Genomic DNA, 21,436 nt, shown 5'->3' with positions numbered 1-21,436 from the left:
TCAAAATCCAAAGCTCAAAGGGATGTGGCAGCCTGCCGAACAGCTTTGAAGCCAGCAATCATTTGTTTTATGACAGGTTTACCATCATCAAACTGCAATTCTAAATTGAAACACACAAATCAATGAGGTGGCAAACAAGCACAGAAAGAAAGAAGCTTATTTATGACACTTCAATTCATTTCAGGGTCCATGGGTGATTAAAAATTAGAAAATGGCCAATAAATCACAAACAACACATTAACGAAAAAAGCAACTGTCCCACCACCATTAGAAAAAAAGAACTGCTGTCTTACCACGTCTCATCATTCTTGAACTCGAGCTCTCCGTAGGTGTCCTCGAAGTCTTCCCCTCCTCCTTTGGCAAGTCCTTCCATGGTGCGATAAGGCACAATGACCGTTCCTCTTGCTCCAGAAGTCCTTAGCACCTTCATTTCCATAATACCAATGCTCTCACTGATGTGCACCAAGTTGCTCTCAAAGGTGAAGATGCCCGAGTGATCATCATCCAGAATGGTCACGGTGGCCACGGTGGGGAAGCCCAGCATGGCATTTGGGTATGGGAGACTGTTGGGGGACAGCAGCTCATCTTCTGTCTCCAGCACTTGCAAATTACCGAGGCGTACAAAAAAGTGCTCATCCTCTTCAAATATGTCGTCATCTATGATGCCAATGCTTATTTCTTTAAACATTTCTCCTGGTTTGAATACAACCGTACCCTCTGTGAACTCATAGTCAGCTCCAGCGTTAGCTGACCCGTCCTCTGTCTTATAATCCACAGAGATCGTCTTGTTGATGTCACCACCCTTTCTGGTGATGGTCAGAATGACGGCGCCGCAGTTCTCGAGGCACTGGTAGACCGCAGGCTCAAAAACAATCCGAGACACATACTCTTCTGGCTCTTCTACGCGCACCTCCTGCACACTGACACTCTTCTTTGCCTGTTCTGCTACATGTTTCTTCAGGATGTTTCCAGCACCTGTCATCATGCGTGTTGCTTGGATGCGGTAGAAGGCCCGGCTCTTTTGCTGGTGTGAGAGAGCATAGTAGTTGGCCATCTCCACCAGCTGATCCAAGTCTTTCTCTGGGTGCTTCTGCTTTAAATCTTTTAGGATGCGTATCATGTCGCGCCGGGACTCATCTACCTCTTTGCCCTCAATTAAACCAATCAGATTGCTTGCTGCACCTCCATCCATGAAGTGAGAGTTGACCAACTTGCCGTCCATCTCAATCCCCTTGGAGCGTTCGGTCTCTGTCTCAATGATGACTCCCCTGTGTTTGTCAGTGCGGTACTTCTTGTGCATAAACCTATAGAAGAGCAGTCGTCTGTCGGCCACCCAGGCAAGGATTACGCATAGAGGGAAGAAGGCCAGGGTGAGTAGACCCTCCCAGACCTGGACTACGTTGGGAGAAAACACGGCCAGAATCATGTAGAGCCAAATGTAAGCAAAGATGCTCCAGCCTGCCGTGACAAAGAACACTCTGAGATGTTTGACCTTACGTACTTCACCTTGCGGGATGACGGACACACAGAGGCCAATGATGACAAACATGTTGAAGGCTGCGCTGCCAACAATTGTGGCAGGCCCAAGTTCTCCAGATTTGAATCCATGTCCACATACCTCAATTACAGAGAGCATTATCTCAGGGGCAGAAGAGCCTAAAGCCATGAGGGTGAGGTTGGAAACCGTATCGTTCCACACCCGGATCGTGGTGGTTGTCGTTTCCCCATTAGGCCTTTTGATGACAATTTCCCTCTCTTGGGAAGTGATGACCTCAATGGCTGCCATGAAGCGGTCAGCAATTATGGACACTCCAAGAAACATGTAGATCATGGCCACAAAATACACAATGACCCGTGCGATCTTGTCTCCCATGGAGGGATCCTCTGGATACCATATGGGCAGGATGATCCCTTTATTACACTTGTTGTTACCATGACAAGTTCCATTGCTGGGGCTTAGCAGAGGACTCGGGGTGGTCCGGGCCTCAGTACAAAGGAAGGCTACAGCCACGGACACCAGCCCTAACCAGAGGCAGGCTGAGGACCCTGGTTTCACAGGCCTTGAACCCTCCATGCACCCTTCTACGTCTCAAGGGTCCTTACCACGCTGACAGTTCCTCTGGGATCCAGCACTGGGCTGTGGTTTTTCTCCACTCACCACCTAAAAAAGAAAATCAGACAGAAAATAGATTATATGGATGTTGTACGATAGATAGATATATATTTTTTTACAAACAAAGAGTTTTGAGCCTGGGACACTGTGCAGCTGATGACCGCCCATAGCCCTCGTCTGAGCAGTATGTGCCCTCGTCAATGTCGACAGGATCTCTGCCAGTGGCTTAATGCTTATTCAACATCGCCCTCCATCAGTGAGATCACTATGGTGTGATTGACTGTTTTGCAAACAGGAAGAAATCTGCTTTTATTATGTGAACCATATTCCATATCTTCCTTACTGACATTGTTATTTGGAGTGTCTTTGTGAAGACAACATAAACACGCATGGGAAGCGCCACCTATTGACAACAGTTCTCCCAGGTTAATTTTTTCAATGACATATACAAAATACTGCCATTTGCTGGACAAAAAAAGTAAATGCAAAACGTGAACCATGACTGACATTAGTCAATGCATTGTGTGCGAATAACTTCAACAAAACAACTGCAAATTTAGATCTTAGGAGATGAAAGAATGCTTAATAAATACATAGTGTACTCCGTAGATTCACTTCTGATTAAAACTGAGCAGATTGCATTCATTTTAGTCATAGAGCAATTCTTAATTTAATGCAATCACATAATGGAATGGTTACCCAACCTTAGGGTATTTTCACATTGTTTTAAATTCCCAGGTTTGAGGAGCAGCGGTTGTACAAGCAAATTTGGATTCTGTGTTTACATGTCACGCTCCGTGTCTGAAGCAAGAAACAAAGGTCTCTATTTTATTTGAGTGAGCAAAATTAAATGATCCTCCTGGATTTCTGTCAGCGTTTTTGCCTCTTACTCCGAGACAGGCAGTCAACTCTTCATGCTCAGGTCTGTAAATCAGCATGTGAACAATGTAGATAACATGAGTTGAATAAAAGCATAGCCTGCGGACTCATTACCAATCATTACGTTCATTTTCAGTTAAGGATGTGGCTTTGTGAGTGCAATAATGTGAATTTGAGCGCGATTGTCTGAAATCTCTGGGGTAATACACAGCTCCCAGCCAAACCGCACGCTCAGCACGCGTACAATGTTGCCAAACTAAGCACTGTCCAAAATGTCGCACTGGCAAAAAAAAAAACAGAGGGAAGGCAGGAGACCATCAAGAGGCAAACTAAAACAAAGGGTGCAGATGTCCCGTCCAAATTCATTACACACTGAGCCCTAAATGCATACTTACCACTTCCGCATGACCGAGCAGCGTTACAAAAACAACGCAGACATTTTCGAAATTCATAAAAGCTCAGGCTAAGCATCTCATGCCCTTCATCAACTCTCACGAGGCAGGATTTCACAATTCTTTTGATGTTAACAGCTGAGGTCAAAGGCAACCGGAGAATGAAAAACACAGTTGACCAAATGTCGTCGATATACAACACAGGGGATTTATAATTGAGCCTCTATTTTTGCGGTGATTATTTCCTGGTTTAAGACATTGGGTGGGACCAATCTGCAGCCTTCACCACACCTTTGGGCCCACAAGGCACAAAGATAGTTTAGTCTGAATTGAAATGATCTCTACTTCAGAGAGATGCAGGCAGTGTGAGTTAATCATTCTGTCCTGAATTCACTGGAGGACTGTGTTTCTTTTATTACTGTCACACTTGTTTCCCTTTGCCTTTGTTGAGTAAATGTAATTAAAATCGCTTTTTAAAAGTTTTGCCCCGGGGCCACACAGTGGCTAACATTGTTGCCTCACAGAAGTTAGGCCACCTGTTCGAATCCCAGTTTGACTGAGGGACTTTCTGTGTTGAGTTCGCATCCTTTCCATCTTTTGCCCATGTGCACATGGTTTTCTCCAATAGTCCAAAAACATGCAGTTAGGTTAATCCCAGCTAACAAGCTAAAGCGTTCTGAGAAGTTGTGGGAATGTTCCCTGAAGGTTCCTCCCTATGTTCTCCTGTGGTTGATATGGAAAGTTTTTGGCTTTTGGTTGCACATTTGGTTCCCAGAACGTCCCCTAAACATTACTTTTGTCACAACCTTCATTCAAACTTTGTAGAACATTATATTGGCTAATTAACACGACAGCATTTGGTCCATATTATACTAATACTTGCAGTCTTAGATGAATAAACCAAGCTAACTTTATAGGATTTAAAAGGTTTTAACCAAATCAAAAAAGATATAGAAAATATAAACAAAATGAAAGCAGTGTTTTACAAATGTATAAGACCTACAGTCAATGTAGAGAGTCCAATATTAGACGTTTCATCCTTAATGTTTGCTTAAAATGGGTTTAGGATATATATAGTATATATGGCCGTTTCAGGCCTTCTATGGAAATAAAAAGCATCCATTAAATGAAATGGCACATTCCTAATACAGATTTGCTATATATTTTACTGAAGACAGTAACTCTAAAACACCAGCTATTTTAATGCCAACATGACACTTTTGGAAATGATATCCATCATCCAGATGGACTGCTGGCCAATTTGGAAAGCTGACAGAATTTACAATAGAGGTGCGGATAGTCAAACAAGAGCTGGCATGTCTGACGCACTCATCATGATTTCAAAGCCAAATATTGTCTCGTAGTTGAGCAGAGTCAACACGCGTTCTGCGTTTGCGGGCAAATCTAATCTAAATTATTTTGTCACATTTTTAGTTTAAAAATCCAACAGATTCTTGTGATATATGTGGCTCGTTTTTTTTCCATGCATGTCCACAGGCAGCCATGTTATCTCCTTGCACTTCACACAATCACACCTCAAACAACCTGAACTATCCCTTTAACACAAACTGTGAAATCTTCAAAGATGAGAAATTAACAGTCGGGATAAATGAGATATCGTCAGCACTGGGAAGAGCTAAGGGAAGAGTTCCTACAGTTGCTGCTGACTGGCTTCCTTCTCCCCGTCTCCTTTATTGAATGGTGGTGAGTCGAGTCCGGGCGGACGAGCAGAAACTGCAATGAGGCAGAAATAACACGAAGCGTCCAGAGGGACTGAGAGAGTCTGTCTGTGTCTTACATTCTGAGGACTTGGATGATTAAATTTCTTGTCGTTTCACTGGTCATAATCCAAAGTAATTGAGTAATTTCAATCCAAAGTATCAGAATAAATTTTATTTTAAGATTAGCCATTTCAAAAACACAAACATACAAACATACTGACATCTAACATGTCAGCGTTTAAAGCTGCAGTGCGTAATTTTTGGCGATCTTTGTTGATGTTAATTTTGTGCCTCTGTTCGTTTGTGAACTGAAACAGTGCAACGTCATTTGTATGTTCGTCATCTGACCTGACTGAGGGAGCGTCTGTGAGTATACAGCAGTAGCGCAGGGATGGGGCAGACAGGGACACACAAGGACAAGAAACATTAATCTTGTCAAACTATCAAACAACCAGGTGTTTTTTAAGCAGAAGAATTCACGTCTGAAAGTTTTCATTACAGCACTTTCTTGTGTTTTCTTATCTAAACACCAAGAAGCACATCAATCAGCATTTGGTGAACATATTCGATAACACACACTTGCTAAAGATTCTAGGAAGGCACAAGTAAAGATGGGTGAAATGCGACGGGAAATTAAGGATTAAGACATAGCACTCGGTCTCCAATTATTTCTAAATTGATTAACCTGTCAATTATTTTCTTAATTTATTGACATTGATTGATTTATTGATTATTTGGTCCAGAAAATGTCAGAAAATGTTGAAAAATGTATATCAGCGTTTCCCAAACCTCAAAATCATAATGTTCTCAAATGTCTCGTTTTGTCCACAAACCAATATAATGTATGTTTTAATAATTCCTTTGTTCCATGGTTTAGATTACTTGTTTTATTTGTAATAGTAACCGATTAATAACCGGCGTAACAGTTGTAGCCCTGTTAAACTGCAACACACGATCACAGGTCTTACATTTCCCTCCTGGAATCTTAATTAACTCATAGCCTCGATGTGTAGTTAAATATTTCAAGAGTTGCACATCAGGTAAAGTCTCCTCATAAAGACACCCTGGGCATAGCCTCTCCAAAAACATCCAGCTTTAGTGAAGCTCAGAAAATGTCATATAAAGCAGTTTCTAGAGCAATTTTCGCTGATGTGGTAGAAGCCCATGCTCTACATTTTGAGTCCATAAATTCAGACCATGTGTTACACAGTCAATCTAAAATAACTCTGCAGCCATAACCAGGGTTATCGTTTAATACACACACACACACATATGTACATATGTATATGTATATATATATATGTATATATATACACATATATACATGTATACATACGTACGTACATATATATGTACACATACGTACGTACACATATATATACAGTATATATATACATACATACATACATACATTATATATATATATACATACACGCACACAACAAAACCTACTCAATACAGTAATGCAAGGAAATTTAATTAAGTACTTTCCACCTCTGTATACAGTATACTAAATATGATTGATAAATATATGACCTTGTTTCTTGTTTTATTACAGTTTTCCATTAGTTATTTACAAAAAAAATTTATTTCATTTTGCATGATTGTGTTTTTATTGTCAACTATATGGTTCCGTATCATAACAAACTCTTTTACTGTGAAATTTCTGTGAAATATCATCATGAATACTGTTGATGATTAAGATGATTTTCTACATAGTTGGACTTTTCTTCACATGACTGAGACCCCTGCTTTATGCTAACGCAATAGTCATAACGATCTCAAATAATCCTTAAAATCAAACTACCCAAAAACATTATAAAATGCTTCCATTGGAAACACTCAAAAAGCAACTTGTTTTCTTATAACTTGCTCATTTTAGTTTCATTTATTTGAGTGTCACCAATTGGATTTTCTTTTTACATATAACACCACACAAGTCGTCCTAATAAAGCTAATAGGGACTGATCGATTGATTGATTGGCCAGAGAAATCAATTAAGAGGACAAATAATCATCCGCAGTGATGTAAAGCTCATTAAAATGATGACATTAAAGCACTCTAGACTGCTTAGGTGTACGACCTCGCCGGGATTTTTGTTGTTAATTTTCCGTCTCAATGTAAATTCTCTGCGTTTGACTCAAATTGCACCGAGTGAAAGATTCCATTTAGGTGTATCTGTGTGTTTCACCATTAGAACCACGACCCGTAATTAGGGACTACACAAAACAATTTGCACACTAATCACCGTGCTCTGGATTGTGTTCTGCGTTGCGAACGTCGCGGCAGACTGTCGCGCGCTCACAAGCGACGACCAAACAGTAAGTGCCATTTCTAAATTAAGGCTGAAGTTGAGCTTTGACATATTCCAATTAAATCCAACACTGACCTGTTCAACCTCAAATAGTTGAGCGTGAACCCACTTAAACTCAATTTACACACGTTTAAACAACTTCTTTTCTTCTTCTGAAAAAAAAAAAAAAAAAGATCAGGAAGCAGAACTCGGTGATATTTACTGCAATATTTAATGTCATAAATATGCAGTCCTTCCTCAATATTTATCATACAATAAGATATATGAAGCGTGCTGAGGCTGCCACACAGTATTTACTGCTGCGGGATATACAGTGTTATCATGTGGAGATAGTGGACCTGTCTTTTTCTCAAACATATGACCAAATTGACACATAAGATGTACAAAAGAAATACAAGTATGCTCATATTTTTGTTGAATTCTGTTCTTGTTAATACAGAAAAAGCTCAGAGAACAGAATTAAGACCAGAATCAGAGAAACAGATGATTACTCTCAGTCTGAGTTTCTCTGTACAGACTGTATCCAATAAGAAAGACTTACGAATAAATATAAACGATATTACTAAGACTAGTGGTTCACAAACTTTTTAGACCACCCAAAATGTTGAGCTCTAAAAGTAACACCATTATGTAAATAAGTCGAACCAAGTCAGCTATGGACTTTTCACAGGAGGCACATTTATTCCCAATAAGATCATTTTCTCTCTCATCATCCTCCTCTTCCTCACATATACTTCACACATACTGGTATAGTGAAATTAGATTAAGATAAGGTGACAAAGTATATCGTGTGCTATGAAAAACCTGAAACTAGTGATGGAGACTAGGAAAACGTATAATGACGTTACACATAAAGACCATTCATAGTCAGCAGAGTTGCCCCCTAGTGGCTATTTAAGGTACTTTTATTTCCTGGTAGGCTTCAGGACGACTATGTCATTTTTTTGTTATTTTATAAACCATCTCCGTAGTGCACAAAGAAACACTTTTATTTGTAGTCTTGAAATGTCAAAGAGTTGCTAACATTCCATTGATTTAGCATCAGATAAACATGATCTGATCAATCAATCACAACAGTCACTTGTAAGAGCTTCTCCAGTTCCAGCTTCAAAAGAACGAAATGAATCATCCTGTGATGCTGTTTGGTCTATAAAATAAAACGATGTTTGTTTGAACCCTGGCTTTAGTAAAATTGTGATGCACATTGTGATTATTGATATATAAATGGAGCCCAGATGAGCAGCCTATAAAAGCTAGCTCACTCCACATGACTTCCATGTCTCAGATCATGGATTCAATGGGGTATGAAGAAGAGATATTTGTGTTTGACTGATTTATTGTGCACCTTTTGAAAGTGTTATCACCTTGCGTGCACTCTGCACAGCCGTCTCCATTCCCTGGCCATGGTGTGGACAGTGTTATGACAGAGAGTCAGTTGCTGAGAGACACGGATCTCTTTTCCCGTTGCCTATTTTGGAGAGAGGCTCTTGTTTAAAGAGGCTATTTGAGCCGCGCGTAAACATGGACTCAGCAGACGCACAGAGCAGCCTCAGCTGTTGCTGATTAATCATCTTAAAGGCCGTTTCAGCTCACTACATGGGTGTCAGTACCTGAGGGGGGAATCCCTGCTGCTGTAAAGGCCCTAAACTACAGGCGTTTATGGGATATTTTCTGATATAAATACTCTGATCCCAGTAAAGCATGTCTCCGAAAAACCAACAGCATGCAGCAGGCCACGCATGAGAAACCACTACAACTGTGTCTGTACTGTACACAATATATATGTGTGTGTGTATATATATACACATATATATATATATAAATACATATATATATATATATATATATAAATACATACATACGCACACACATACATATATATATACATATACACAGATACATACATACATAGGGTGAGGGTGGTGTGTAGTGGAGTGGAGATCCAGGTGTGCAGCCAATCAGAGAACAGGACAGGAACAACTGGTATCTGTTACTTGCGTTGACAGACGCCAATTATTTAAATGGCAACACCCATTAGACACTATCACGAATCCATTTCAGCGCTGTTACAAATGGATCATATCTGCACAGGGATTCAGGGGCCAGTGGTAGAGGAATGTGCAGGTTAAAGCCCCGACAGCCATGCAGCTCTCATCACTCACACACACACACACACACACACACACACACCTGATGATGTGATGTGTCACATATTTAATCACGGATGTGACCGTTTCCCACGCTGCATCACTCATGAACACACAGAGGCGGTCACAGATCAGGGAGTTTTGCGTCATGCGTAAAAACCTTCACAAACCTACCTGGATTTGTATTCCGGGGAGTTTGTGTGCGGCCACTGCGAAACCTGCTCCTGTCCGCCCCCTTTTTTTAAAAAAAAAAAAAATATAATTATTGTTGTTTGATCGGATCAGAGTCTCGGGACACGCTGTTCTGTGGATCCGTGGAGTCCAACGGTCCAGAAATCGCCCCCTCGTATGGAGCCGCAGGTCCCGCAGCCTGCTCCGTATTGGCGATCGGATCAAACCGGCCAGAAGGTGATCGCCTCTCGTCCTCTCCTGCTTTGGCGCCCTCCTACCCAGATCCTCCCCGTCTGTCTGACGGACTGACCGGGTCGCAAAGCTGTCAATGACGAGTAAGGAGGGAGGGAGGAATGGAGGAGGAGGAGGAGGAGGAGAGCGTGGTGGTGAGCGGGGGTGTGGTGGCAAGTGAAGCAGAGGAGGGAGTCGGTATTTTAAGGTTGTTGGGAGATGGATCTTCAGAGATTTCGGTCCGCACACCACGGCTCTCCCTCCTCCTTCAAGCCGTGAATCAGCGCTCCTCTCCTCCTCCGCCTCCTCCTCCTCCTCTTCCTCTGCTCGGTGCTGCCACAGCGCAGGAAATCATGATGTCGATGTGATGAAGACACTGCTGCTATTTCTGTTGTGTGTGTTTTGCCCCCTTCTCGTCTCCACAAACAGTTGAGTGTAAATAAAAACAAATGAGTGTCTTCCGTAAGAAAACGCGCTCAGCTGTGCACACCGGCGCTCTTCTCCTCCTGCTGGACCACTGCGCACGATCCGCCTCTTTCCTCCTGCTTCCACAGCTGTCAGTGACCGCTGGAGATGATGCTGATCTTCATCACTCTCTCAGGATTGTCATCCTCAGATAATGATTATTAATATGAGGCCTCTTCACGCGCTGGCAGAGGTGTGAAATGGTTGCGCCCTCTACAGTCCTGCGCACACACATTTTGGGAAAAAGTCACACGGACCCGGCTCAGTGTAATAAGACGCGCGCGACTACGTCACCATCAGCTGAGAGAAGAAACCTGCAAAACCATGAATATCAGCCACGCAGGCCCACAGCCTCCATCAGCACTGAGCACACGCTCTCACACAACAGGAGGCGGATTACAAGGTTTAAAAGTGTGATCATTCTTTTGCCTCATCAATGTTTTAAACAGGAAGAAAGACACATGTGAAAGATAAAATGTATGGTGGCCCTGAAGGGACAATCACCAACACAAATAGGAAAACACATTAACTAAAACACCATTGTTGTGTGGGTCACACGGTGGTGTAGTGGTTAGCACTCTCGCCTTGCAGTGAGAAGACCCGGGTTCGAGCCCCGGTTGGAACAAGGGCCTTTCTGCATGGAGTTTGCATGTTCTCCCCGTGTGTGCGTGGGTTCTCTCCGGGTTCTCCGGCTTCCTCCCACAGTCCAAAAACATGCAATGTGGGGATTAGGTAAATTGGACACTCTAAATTGACCGTAGGAGTGAGTGTGAGAGTGAATGGTTGTTTGTCTCTAGTTGTGTGTGGCCCTGCGATGGACTGGCGAACTGTCCAGGGTGTACCCCGCCTATCGCCCGATGTAGCTGAGATTGGCACGGCACCCCCCGCGACCCTCTGGTTGAGGATAAAGCGGTAGATGATGACTGACTGACTGACCATTGTTGTGTTTCAGTTAATGTTGTTTCAATTAATGTTGTTGTGTTTCAGTTAATGTTGTTGTGTTTTAGATAATGTTGTTGTGTTTCAGTTAATATTGTTTCATTTAATGTTGTTGTGTTTCAGTTCATTTTGTGTTTCAGTTAATGTTGTTGTGTTTCAGTTAATGTTGTTGTGTTTCAGTTAATGTTGTGGTTTCAACTAATGTTGTGTTTCAGTTCATGTTGTTTGTGTTTCAGTTAATGTGTTCATGTTGTGTTTCAATTAATGTTGTTGTGTTTTAGATAATGTTGTTGTGTTTCATTTAATGTTGTTGTGTTTCAGTTCATGTTGTTGTGTTTCATTAATGTTGTTGTGTTTTAGATAATGTTGTTGTGTTTCATTTAATGTTGTTGTGTTTCAGTTCATGTTGTTGTGTTTTAATGTTTGTTGTGTTTTAATGTTGTGTTTCAATTATTGTTGTTGTGTTTTAGTTAATGTTGTTGTGTTTCAGTTCATTTTGTGTTTCAGTTAATGTTGTTGTGTTTCAGTTAATGTTGTTGTGTTTCAGTTCATGTTGTTGTGTTTCAGTTAATGTTGTTGTGTTTCAGTTAATGTTGTGTTTCAGTTCATGTTGTTGTGTTTCAGTTCATGTGTTTCAGTTCATGTTGTGTTTCAGTTAATGTTGTGTTTTAGATAATGTTGTTGTGTTTCATTTAATGTTGTTGTGTTTCATTTAATGTTGTTGTGTTTCAGTTAATGTTGTGTTTCAATTAATGTTGTGTTTCAGTTAATGTTGTTGTGTTTCAGTTAATGTTGATGTGTTTCAGTTCATGTTGTGTTTTTAGTTAATGCTGTTGTGTTTCAGTTAATGTTGTTGTATCATAGTTAATGTTGTGTTTTAGTTAATGCTATTGTGTTTCAGTTAATGTTGCTGTGTCATAGTTAATGTTGTGTTTCAGTTAATGTTGTTATGTTTTAGTTGATATGTTGTGTTTTACTATGTGTTGGTGATTTGCACTTCCGGGCCACCGTAGAAATGTGAGGTTTATAGAGAGAAATAAACACTCATGACAGAAACCAAAGCAACGTTTACAGCCTTAGCATGTTGTAAAAAATAAATAAAATAATGATAACAACAATAATAGTAATAATCGAATGATCCAGTGTGTAAGAGTTAGTGACGCCTAATGGCAGGACTGGCCCAAGCATTTGTGGGGCCCTAAGCTGAATTTGATTTGATTTTTATGATTAATAAAGTATATTCTATTCTATTCTATGACAAAGCAATTACACACGTATACATTCTTAAGGGAATTATATAACATTTCCAGACGTTTAATCAAAGTGTGAAAATAATGTGCTGTTTGTTGTCGAGTTTTGGTGCATAATGCTCCATTAAAATAAACATTCCCGTTAAAAAATGTTAATGTTAATGTTAATTAATGTTAATTACACATATTAATCAAAAAATACACACAAATTAAAATTTTTACGGAGAATATTAAGCTGTTCCCTTGCACAGTTCCTCATCTGGAGCTCCAAATGCTCAGACTCACCCTCCCCATCTTTATGTGTCTTATTTTGTCCCTTCTTGCACTCGCATTGCACAACCCAATAATCTTCCATCGTCACTTAGATGCATCAGTAGCCGGCAGATAATGAGCTTCAGTGGGCACAGCAGTCTCTGCTGCAACACAATCACCCATAACCACTGCTGACAAGACAGAAGGAGCTCCAGAGACGGAGGATGTTGACACTGCCACCATCTCTAATTACAGCATCACACAGGCCTGAAGCATTGTGGGAAAATCCCTAAAAGTGCCAGGGCAAACAGAACTGTATGTAAAATGAATACAAGTCTTGACGTGTATTTTAAATTAGCGAGCAATTAATCAATAATGAATTTGCATTAATCCACAACCAAGCAACACGAATCAGTCTTTGTTTCTTTTCGTTCAGGGGGGAACGGAAAGTCACAGGCCATTTTATTAGGTACACAGGACAGCTAATAAAGCAAGGGTCTCAAATTCATATGACCTGGGGGTCAGTGAGCGTCCAGTGTGGTCAGACAGGTAAAAAGAAGTCAAACTTTTTGAAAAACAACTATTCATATTAATGATATTCATTTCCAAATAAAATTGTTCATTTTGTATGGAACGACATACAGTTTGTAATAAAATATAAAACATATATGAGGCAAAATTAATTCATAAATAATTTGATATTAAGTGGCGGGCCGCATGAAGTGGGCCCTCGGACCGCAAGTTTGAGACCTCTATAATCAAGTTTCTACCCCTTTCCGGTCATTTTATTTTGAATATTTGTGTTCTTTATCTTTTTTGTGAGATGACTGATATAAATCAAACTAATGAACTAAACTAAATGCTAGGAGTGCAACTTTCTGTCGTCCATGATTTTTGAAGAGATTTTTGAGCATTTACTGTTACTGTTACTATTATTTTGAAGGAGTCTGGCTGTTTTCCTCTGACCTCTGGCATCAACAAGGCCTTTTCACCCACAGAACTGCTGCTCACTGGATATTCTAGCAATAGGTGAGAGTTAAAATCCCAGTAGATCAGCAGTTTTCTAAACTGACACCAACATGCCACATTCAAAGTCACTTTAATCACCTTTCTTCCTCATTCTGATGCCTGGCTTGAACTTCAGCAAGTCGTCTTGGGTCAAGTCCACACGTAGGTGCATATTTTTTTGTGTCTGGACCTTTCATACACATGCTAACTTTGGGTAAGGTTTGTGAAAAGGCAGATTTTGGAAAAGCTCCTGCCAGAGTGAACATTGTTACAAGCTCTGTTTCCAGGTAAAACAGACTTTTTTGTCTCCTAAATTATCAAAAATACCAACCTATAAAAACATCTTATTCTTATTTACATGTTTATTGTGCATTCCAGCTAATATCTTATAGTTAAAGAGTTGTGATGTGCCTGAAACCGTGCCACTGTAACACAATCATTTCACAATTTTGAGTCTATTTTAAATGCAATGAGCTGCTCTCATGATTAGACATTTGCTAAAACAAGAGGTTGAGAACAGGTGTACCTAATAAAATGGCTGTTGAGTGTATGCGCAAAACAGAAAAAAAAAATCAGTTTGCTCAGATTTTAATTAGAAAGTCTGTCAGTGTGGTACAGAATCTCATTAGCCAACAGAACTGTATGCAAAATGAATAGAAGTCTTAACGTGTATTTTAAATTAGCGAGCAATTAATCAATAATGAATTTGCATCAGTCCACAAATAAACAACATGAATCAGTCTTTGTTTCTTTTCGCTCAGGGTGGAACATTCCATTTGATTAGGTACACAGAACAGCTAATAAAGCAGGGGGTCTCAAAATATGAGCATAAAATAGCATACATTAATGATATTCATTTCCAAATAAAAGTGTTTGTTTTGGTATGGAACAACATGCAGTTTGTCATAAAATAAAACATTTATGAGGCAAAATTAATCAATAAATAATTTTAACTTGATATTAAGTGGCAGGCTTAATTGAGGACCGTGAGTATGAGACCTGAATATTGGGCTTTCCATGTAATATCTTCTTACTTATATTTAAAGAGTTGTCAAGTGCCAGAAAACAAGCCACTGTAACACAATAATTTCACAGTTTTGAGGTGAAACTAATCCATCTGTTGACTCTGCCTTGACGATATCTGCAGGTCTAAATGCATCGAGTTGCTCTCATGATTAGATATTTGCTTCAACATGAGGTTGAACAGGTGTGCCTAATAAAATGGCTGTTGAGTGCACGTGTGAAATTTAATTACAAAGTCCCAGCTTAGATTTTCACGCTTGTTGAACTCAAATATGAAATTAAAAAACAACCACTTTCCAAACGGACTTGAGGGGGGAGATCGTCCGATCTGGCCGGGCAGAGTAAAAAAAGTAAAGCCACTTCACCCTCATATCCTCTCCCACCTGCTCTCGCCACAGTCTGCCTGACGGCAGTGGAGGCCCTGCTTCAGTTTCATTAAAACGTTGGCATGCTGCAAGAAAAATCTGAAGCATGGAATGAAACCGTATAGCACCGGAGAAGAGTGTATTTTCACTCCCTCCCTCGCCTTCTTTCTTTCTGTGTTGCATCCTTCAGCACTTTCCACGTGCAGATTATTTGTGGGCTCAAACTGAAATGACTTCCATGTGGAAAACAGAGCGAGAGGCAGTGATACATGGTGCCAGGCTGAGAAAAAGGGAGGGAGGGAAGGAAGGAAGGAAGGAAGGAGGGAGAGGTCATCAGGGGATTTAACACTGACATCACCTCTGGGCGACAGCCGCTTACAACAGCCGGTAATGAATAGTGAAGTTGTGAAATGAGAAAGGTAACGGAGTCTCCTCACATCAGGATCCAAGGACCCAGAGGCTGGAGGTGCAGCTCCTGTCACCAGTGGGGGTGTGATCTGTGATGGTGGGAGTCAGACACAGAGCAAAGTCCCCTGAGGACTCGGGGGGGGAAAAGAAACATGGGACGGAGGGACACAGCAGTCAAATACAACGAAGCTACGACAACAAAAAGTCCGTTTATTGGAATCGTGTATTAAATAAAACACTATTTTACTCAAATCCTTGCCGTCCGTTGTGAAGATATGTCGGATTTTTACTACTTTTAAAAAAGGTCCGGTGTGAATTATTTAAGAGCGTTCATGAGCAGAGATTTGATTATGACTCCTGTGTTTGTATAAGTGTGTGATCGCTTAAAAATGAAGAGTTAGTTTGGTTTTCAAAGCCCTATAATGAGCCGTTTGTGTACTTTAAACAAGGGCCTTGCTTTACAGAGGCAGCCATCTTGCACCGCGCTCTGCTCACATAAACCAGCGAAGAAGAAGGAAACAAATGATATAGATTTTGACGTCCACTGTCCCCAGTTTGTCCAAATCTTATCCAAACATACAGTATAATTATTATCAACAGTAGCTTCTAACTCGGGAAAGATGTCAATTCCTAAATATTTCAATTGTTTGACAACTGGAATATTAAATTGGGTCAGCTCCTCCCCGTTATTATTAATTGTATATTCATAGTAGAAGCGCCAGTTTATTTTGTATCCAGAGATACGACTAAAATCTGCAAATAACTTAAATATATGGGGAAGCGACTGATAATTCACTGATAAATAGGAGTATATCATCTGCATATAGTGATATGATGACTAGTGGAATTTATTGTACTAGGGATGATATTATTAGATTGGCGTACTTTTTGAGCCAAGGGCTCAAGAGATAAAATAAATAATAGGACAGACAGCAGGCATCCGTCTCTAAATTGAAAAATGTGGGGAACAGAGATCACCTGATAACGCTATTGCCCCTGGGTTTGCATACAGGACTTTAATATAATCAATAAAGGGTCCCATATGATCTAATACAGCCCAGAGGTAGTTCCATTCAAGTCTATCAAATGGCTTTTCAGTGTCAAGTTAAAATTCCAAATGAAGCGGAAGAATCACGAGAGTGTAGAATATGTGATTGTCTGAACTGAAACGACCTTTCGCAAACCTAGTTTAATCACAGTGAATAAGTTCAATATTTATGAAGACGACGTGCTAATACCTTAGCATATATCTCCATATCTGTATTGATCAATGAAACTGGACGATAGCTAGTACATAATATTGGATCTTTGTGTTTTTTAAGAAGAAGTGACATTGAAGCCGTTTTTGTTTGTTTTGGAAAAATAGCCCTACTGCCATTAAAGTAATGTTCTCTTGACCTTTTGATTAGGAACTCAGCATCTACCCTAATAAGTGCATTAAGTTCACTTTTTACCACACGAAGATGATCTGCTCGTACAGCACAGAAAGAGTCTTGTTGTGCTTTTTCCAATGGAGCCAACTCAACCATATGTTGTAGACGCGATATGTTAGAAATAAATACTTCAGATCCACAGTGGTGTCAAACTGGCGGCCCATGGGCCGCATGTGGCTCCCTAATTGATTACATGCGGCCCAATCATGGCCCATGAAAACACTCTCCTTTGAACACAGTGGGTGTGGCTGAGGTGATAGAATATATTCTAGAAATAAATTTGCTAACAGTTTGTTTTTTTTAGAATTTGGTTGTAATTATCACATCAATAAATGTATTACATTCACAATTACATTACAATATGAGCTCGTTTGGATGTCCATGTTATTATTTACTTCATTTTAGATTTATTTCTCTGTTTTTGATAAGAATAGATTTATTTTCCATCTTAAATATGCTAATATTGTATATAAACAAGAACTTTTACTTTGAAAATGAACATCTTTATGGCGATATGACCAGACTAGATACTCATTGGCCCCCACGCCATTTGAGTTTGACACCCTTGGACTATAGTATTCATACTGGCCCCAATAACTAGATAATAGTGTGATAGTTTCATTAGTAAATTAAATAATGTTAAGTAGAATCAATTGTCATAATTAGCAGGAGCATAAAGCTATTTTCATATTTGACATTGTTGCCTTAATGAAGGCAATCCTACCTTTAATGTCATAAATATTCATGTCCAGTGAGCGTCTGATTATGACTAAAACGCCTCTTTGTTTTATTGTCTGCGGAGGATGAGGTTATATCTTTATACTTAGGGTTACTTAAACTCTTTGCAGACTCATTTTAAAGATTTTTATCAATGAAACTTATTGAAAATAAAATAGGGCATCTTAAATGCTTATTTATCACACACATACTACAGTTCTTTGTGTATTAAACCAAAAAAACAAGTTTATCTCAGCCAATGTGGACAGTTTTACTATTTCTTGTGTAAGGGTGTAGATAAACATCATTAAGTTCCACATACGTTTATCGGAAAAAGGGAAAAGAAACAGCAACATCAAAACAAGAAACAAGTGATTTTCTTGTCCAATTCTTGTTTGTGCCAAGATGGTGAGAGAGTGAGTGAGTGAGTGAGTGAGAGGTTTACAAGTGTTGCCAAGTTTCCAGTCAGAGATGTCTGTCTAATGTTGAGAAAGAAAAAACCAGGTAACTCAAATTGTGAGTAATTAAAACATAAATTTGTCAGAACTGAAGCAGCGCGACAGCAGTTCATTACTGGCGCAATGACGACCACATGAATCTAAATCTTCACAAGACGATGATGAAAAATATTACTTTTTTTTCTCCCCTCCCCCATGTAATTATTTTTATTTGATTTGACACCGTGGAATGTTGTTGACAATATTTTTACAATGTACAGGATTGAGATTTTAAAAAGTACCTAATATGACCTCATAATACGTCAACAGATTCATATCCTCTCAACTTAAACCATAAAACATTCACTCGGCTCACAATTAAGTATTCTTACACACTACAATCACACACACACACACACACACACAGGTTTGTGCAGCTATTCTTCTTAGGACACTGCATTGACTTTACTTGGACAGCCTACACAAAGCATCATCCCTAATCGTAGCCATGACCAGTTAATACCTAACCATGATTTAACCTAACCACAATAGTCCTAAACTTAACCAGTTTTGGTCACATGTACAACATGTGATGATGTACATTTGTGGAGACTTAATTTTTGACCCCATACTTTAAAAAAATAGAAGCTTATATTTCAATTTTGACCTTAATTGAAACATTTAGTTGATTTAAAAGCTTTTAATTGAGCGTTAATCAATTCCATACTGTTCAACAACATGATAGCAAGAAAAACAAAAGACTATTTATTAATATAAGGTCAAATTCGATTTTGTAAAATTTAAATGTTTTTTTTTTATTATTAAAATTGAAAATCGTGTATGGTCTTACCTTTATATGTTTATATAAGTCCATGCGCCTAATCCTTCTCCAAGAATATCTCCGTCACTGTTGAAAAAAAAAAACGAGAAAACCCATGAGAAAATTTGGACCATAGAAATGTTAAAATGGATTTTTCCCAGAATTTCAAAATAAAAGCATCATGTGTTGACATGGAATGATATTTAGTTCACGCATGAAATGCGTTTGTGATGCAAAAGTTATCTATTACTCAATTTAAAAAAAACTCAGAATAGAACCTCTGTTCCTTTACATTGAGAGGAGCGAACTGAGGTGGTTCTGGTTAGGATGCCTCCTAGATGCCTCCTAGGGAGGTGTTTCGGGCATGTCCTTCCAGGAGGAGACCTCGAGGCCAATCTAGGACAAACTGTAGAGATTATATCTCTCGGGTGGCCTGGGAGGAAGTGGCTGGGGGAGAGTGTGGTCTGGGCTTTCTTGCTAAGGCTGCGACCCCCGTGACCTGAACTCAGATAAGGTGGACCACATGAAATGGAGAGGAGGGCCACGAGTTTGACATTTAGGTTCCCAAAACATGAGCAATACCTGGATCACACACACTTTTCTTTCAACTAAAAACTGCTCACGTTGGTAGAGCCTGGGTTCGATTTGACCTGTGGGCTTTTGATGCTTTCATGCTTCACTTTATTGTCCAATGAAGGCAAAAAATGACCTTTAAAAATAAAAATAGTCAAGAGGACACTTTCACTCAGACTACAACCTGTAAGATGGTCCCACCAAACAGATACAGCTTAGTTTTAAAAGGTGCAGCATCACAACATCAGTCATCCCATCTTTCAGATGAGCATCACCTTGACTGGTTGGTGGGAACATAATCACACTGGAGAAGAAGAGCTGCTTATTCATTCCTTCATATATACACACACACACACGATACATGACCTTGACCCTCCCCGCGCCAATAAACCCACTCCTCAAATGAAAACCCTGACAGCTCATAAATAAACTGCATTTACACTGTATGTGCCTTCAGCTCCAATAATACCCAATAATATCCATGTAGAGTCCAGCGTCTGCACACATGTAGCTTAGCTAGTGAACGGAGAGTGGCTCTTCTGCAGCTGCAGCTACTGGAGCTGAACATTCAGTGGTTCACTGGTCTGGAATAGATCTGCAGTAAAAGATGGACGAGAGAGGAATACCCTCACTGACTGTGTTACATCAGAGACACTGAAGACGAGTGTAGGACACTGGACACTCATCTCTTCCCTGTGCCTTAACATGTTGGCTGTAATTAAAGGTGTTTTCTTTCTTCATTTAGTCAGATTTTAACGAGAATTCCATCTAAACCACTGTCTTTATTTAATAAATGACAAAAAAAAAACATGTTTGGTTGTATGATTATGGGAATCAGCCTTCACTGATGCCAGAAGAAACAAGAAAAAAATGATTTTAGCCACCGAACAAATAAAACTAGAGCTCCTGCTCTACTGTTGCCTCATTTCTTAAACTTGTGTCATTTTGGTGAATAAAAACAAAGGATTTCCAACACTGAAGTGGCAAGAAAACACATGTGAACTTTACTGATGGAGGCAGAAGTAGATCGACAACCCCTGTGTGCCATGATGTAAAATCGCTATGGACTTTGGTGCAGGGAGGGAGTCATTTACAAACTCAAGTTTCCAGCTCGAAAAAAAATGGTATAATGGAGAGAAATAGTATCAATACTTTTTTTGTTTCTGGGAACCAAAAGAGGAATGTTCTCTAAAGGTTGTGACAAAAGTGGGAACCTTTAAAGAACGTTCTCTAAAGTTTGTATGACAGTTGTAGAAAAGTAACATTAGTGGAACGTTCTGGGAACATTTCTATATCAACCTGGGAGAACCTGGGCAGAACCTTCAGGGAACATTTCTCATTGTTTTCCCATAATAAGGATCTGTCTGTAGTTAATGACTGAGAGTGTTTCATATTCTGAGTTGCTGGTAATATCATGGGTTAGTGTTTTGCGTCTGTTTTTGTGCTTTTATATACATTTTATATAAAAAAAAAAATGTACACAAAATTTACATTTGATGATGATTCATGAATCAAGAGGGAGTGGAACTAAGGAAGAGATGGTGGGAGATGAAGGTGACACACACACACACACATACCTCTGGCCCCCGCATCTGCCCAACAGCCACTTCTCCATGGCAACGCGTGGCCCCGGCCTCCGTCCTGGGGAGAGTGGAAGTGACGGCAGCGATCTGTGCACGTTCTGTCTGGCTCATTATGTGGAGAATGAAGTGAAACAGCCAGGGGGTGCATTTGTTCTGCGTGGACTCCCCCTCAGCTGCCAAGCGTCTGTCTATTTA

At 39.9% G+C, this 21,436-nt stretch overlaps 1 protein-coding gene across 1 annotated transcript; it reads right to left on the bottom strand.

Annotated features, from left to right (window-relative positions):
• Nucleotides 1-268: 268 nt before the first annotated feature.
• On the bottom strand, nucleotides 269-10,675 carry slc8a3 (solute carrier family 8 member 3). The gene is made up of 2 exons (XM_044047043.1): nucleotides 9,741-10,675; nucleotides 269-2,161 (listed from the first exon to the last, which is right to left on the bottom strand). The coding sequence occupies exon 2, from the start codon at nucleotides 2,072-2,074 to the stop codon at nucleotides 290-292; it is 1,785 nt and encodes a 594-aa protein (XP_043902978.1). The 5' UTR covers nucleotides 2,075-2,161; nucleotides 9,741-10,675; the 3' UTR covers nucleotides 269-289.
• Between the last annotated feature and the right edge of the window lie 10,761 nt (nucleotides 10,676-21,436).

Source organism: Solea senegalensis, linkage group LG16 (assembly GCF_019176455.1).
Source record: "Solea senegalensis isolate Sse05_10M linkage group LG16, IFAPA_SoseM_1, whole genome shotgun sequence".
Classification (NCBI taxonomy): domain Eukaryota; kingdom Metazoa; phylum Chordata; class Actinopteri; order Pleuronectiformes; family Soleidae; genus Solea; species Solea senegalensis.
This window is presented reverse-complemented; position numbering and strand designations above follow the sequence as displayed.

Excerpts from the sequence above, each read along its gene's own strand:
- slc8a3 (XM_044047043.1), bottom strand. The coding sequence starts at position 2,074 with ATGGAGGGTTCAAGGCCTGTGAAACCAGGGTCCTCAGCCTGCCTCTGG.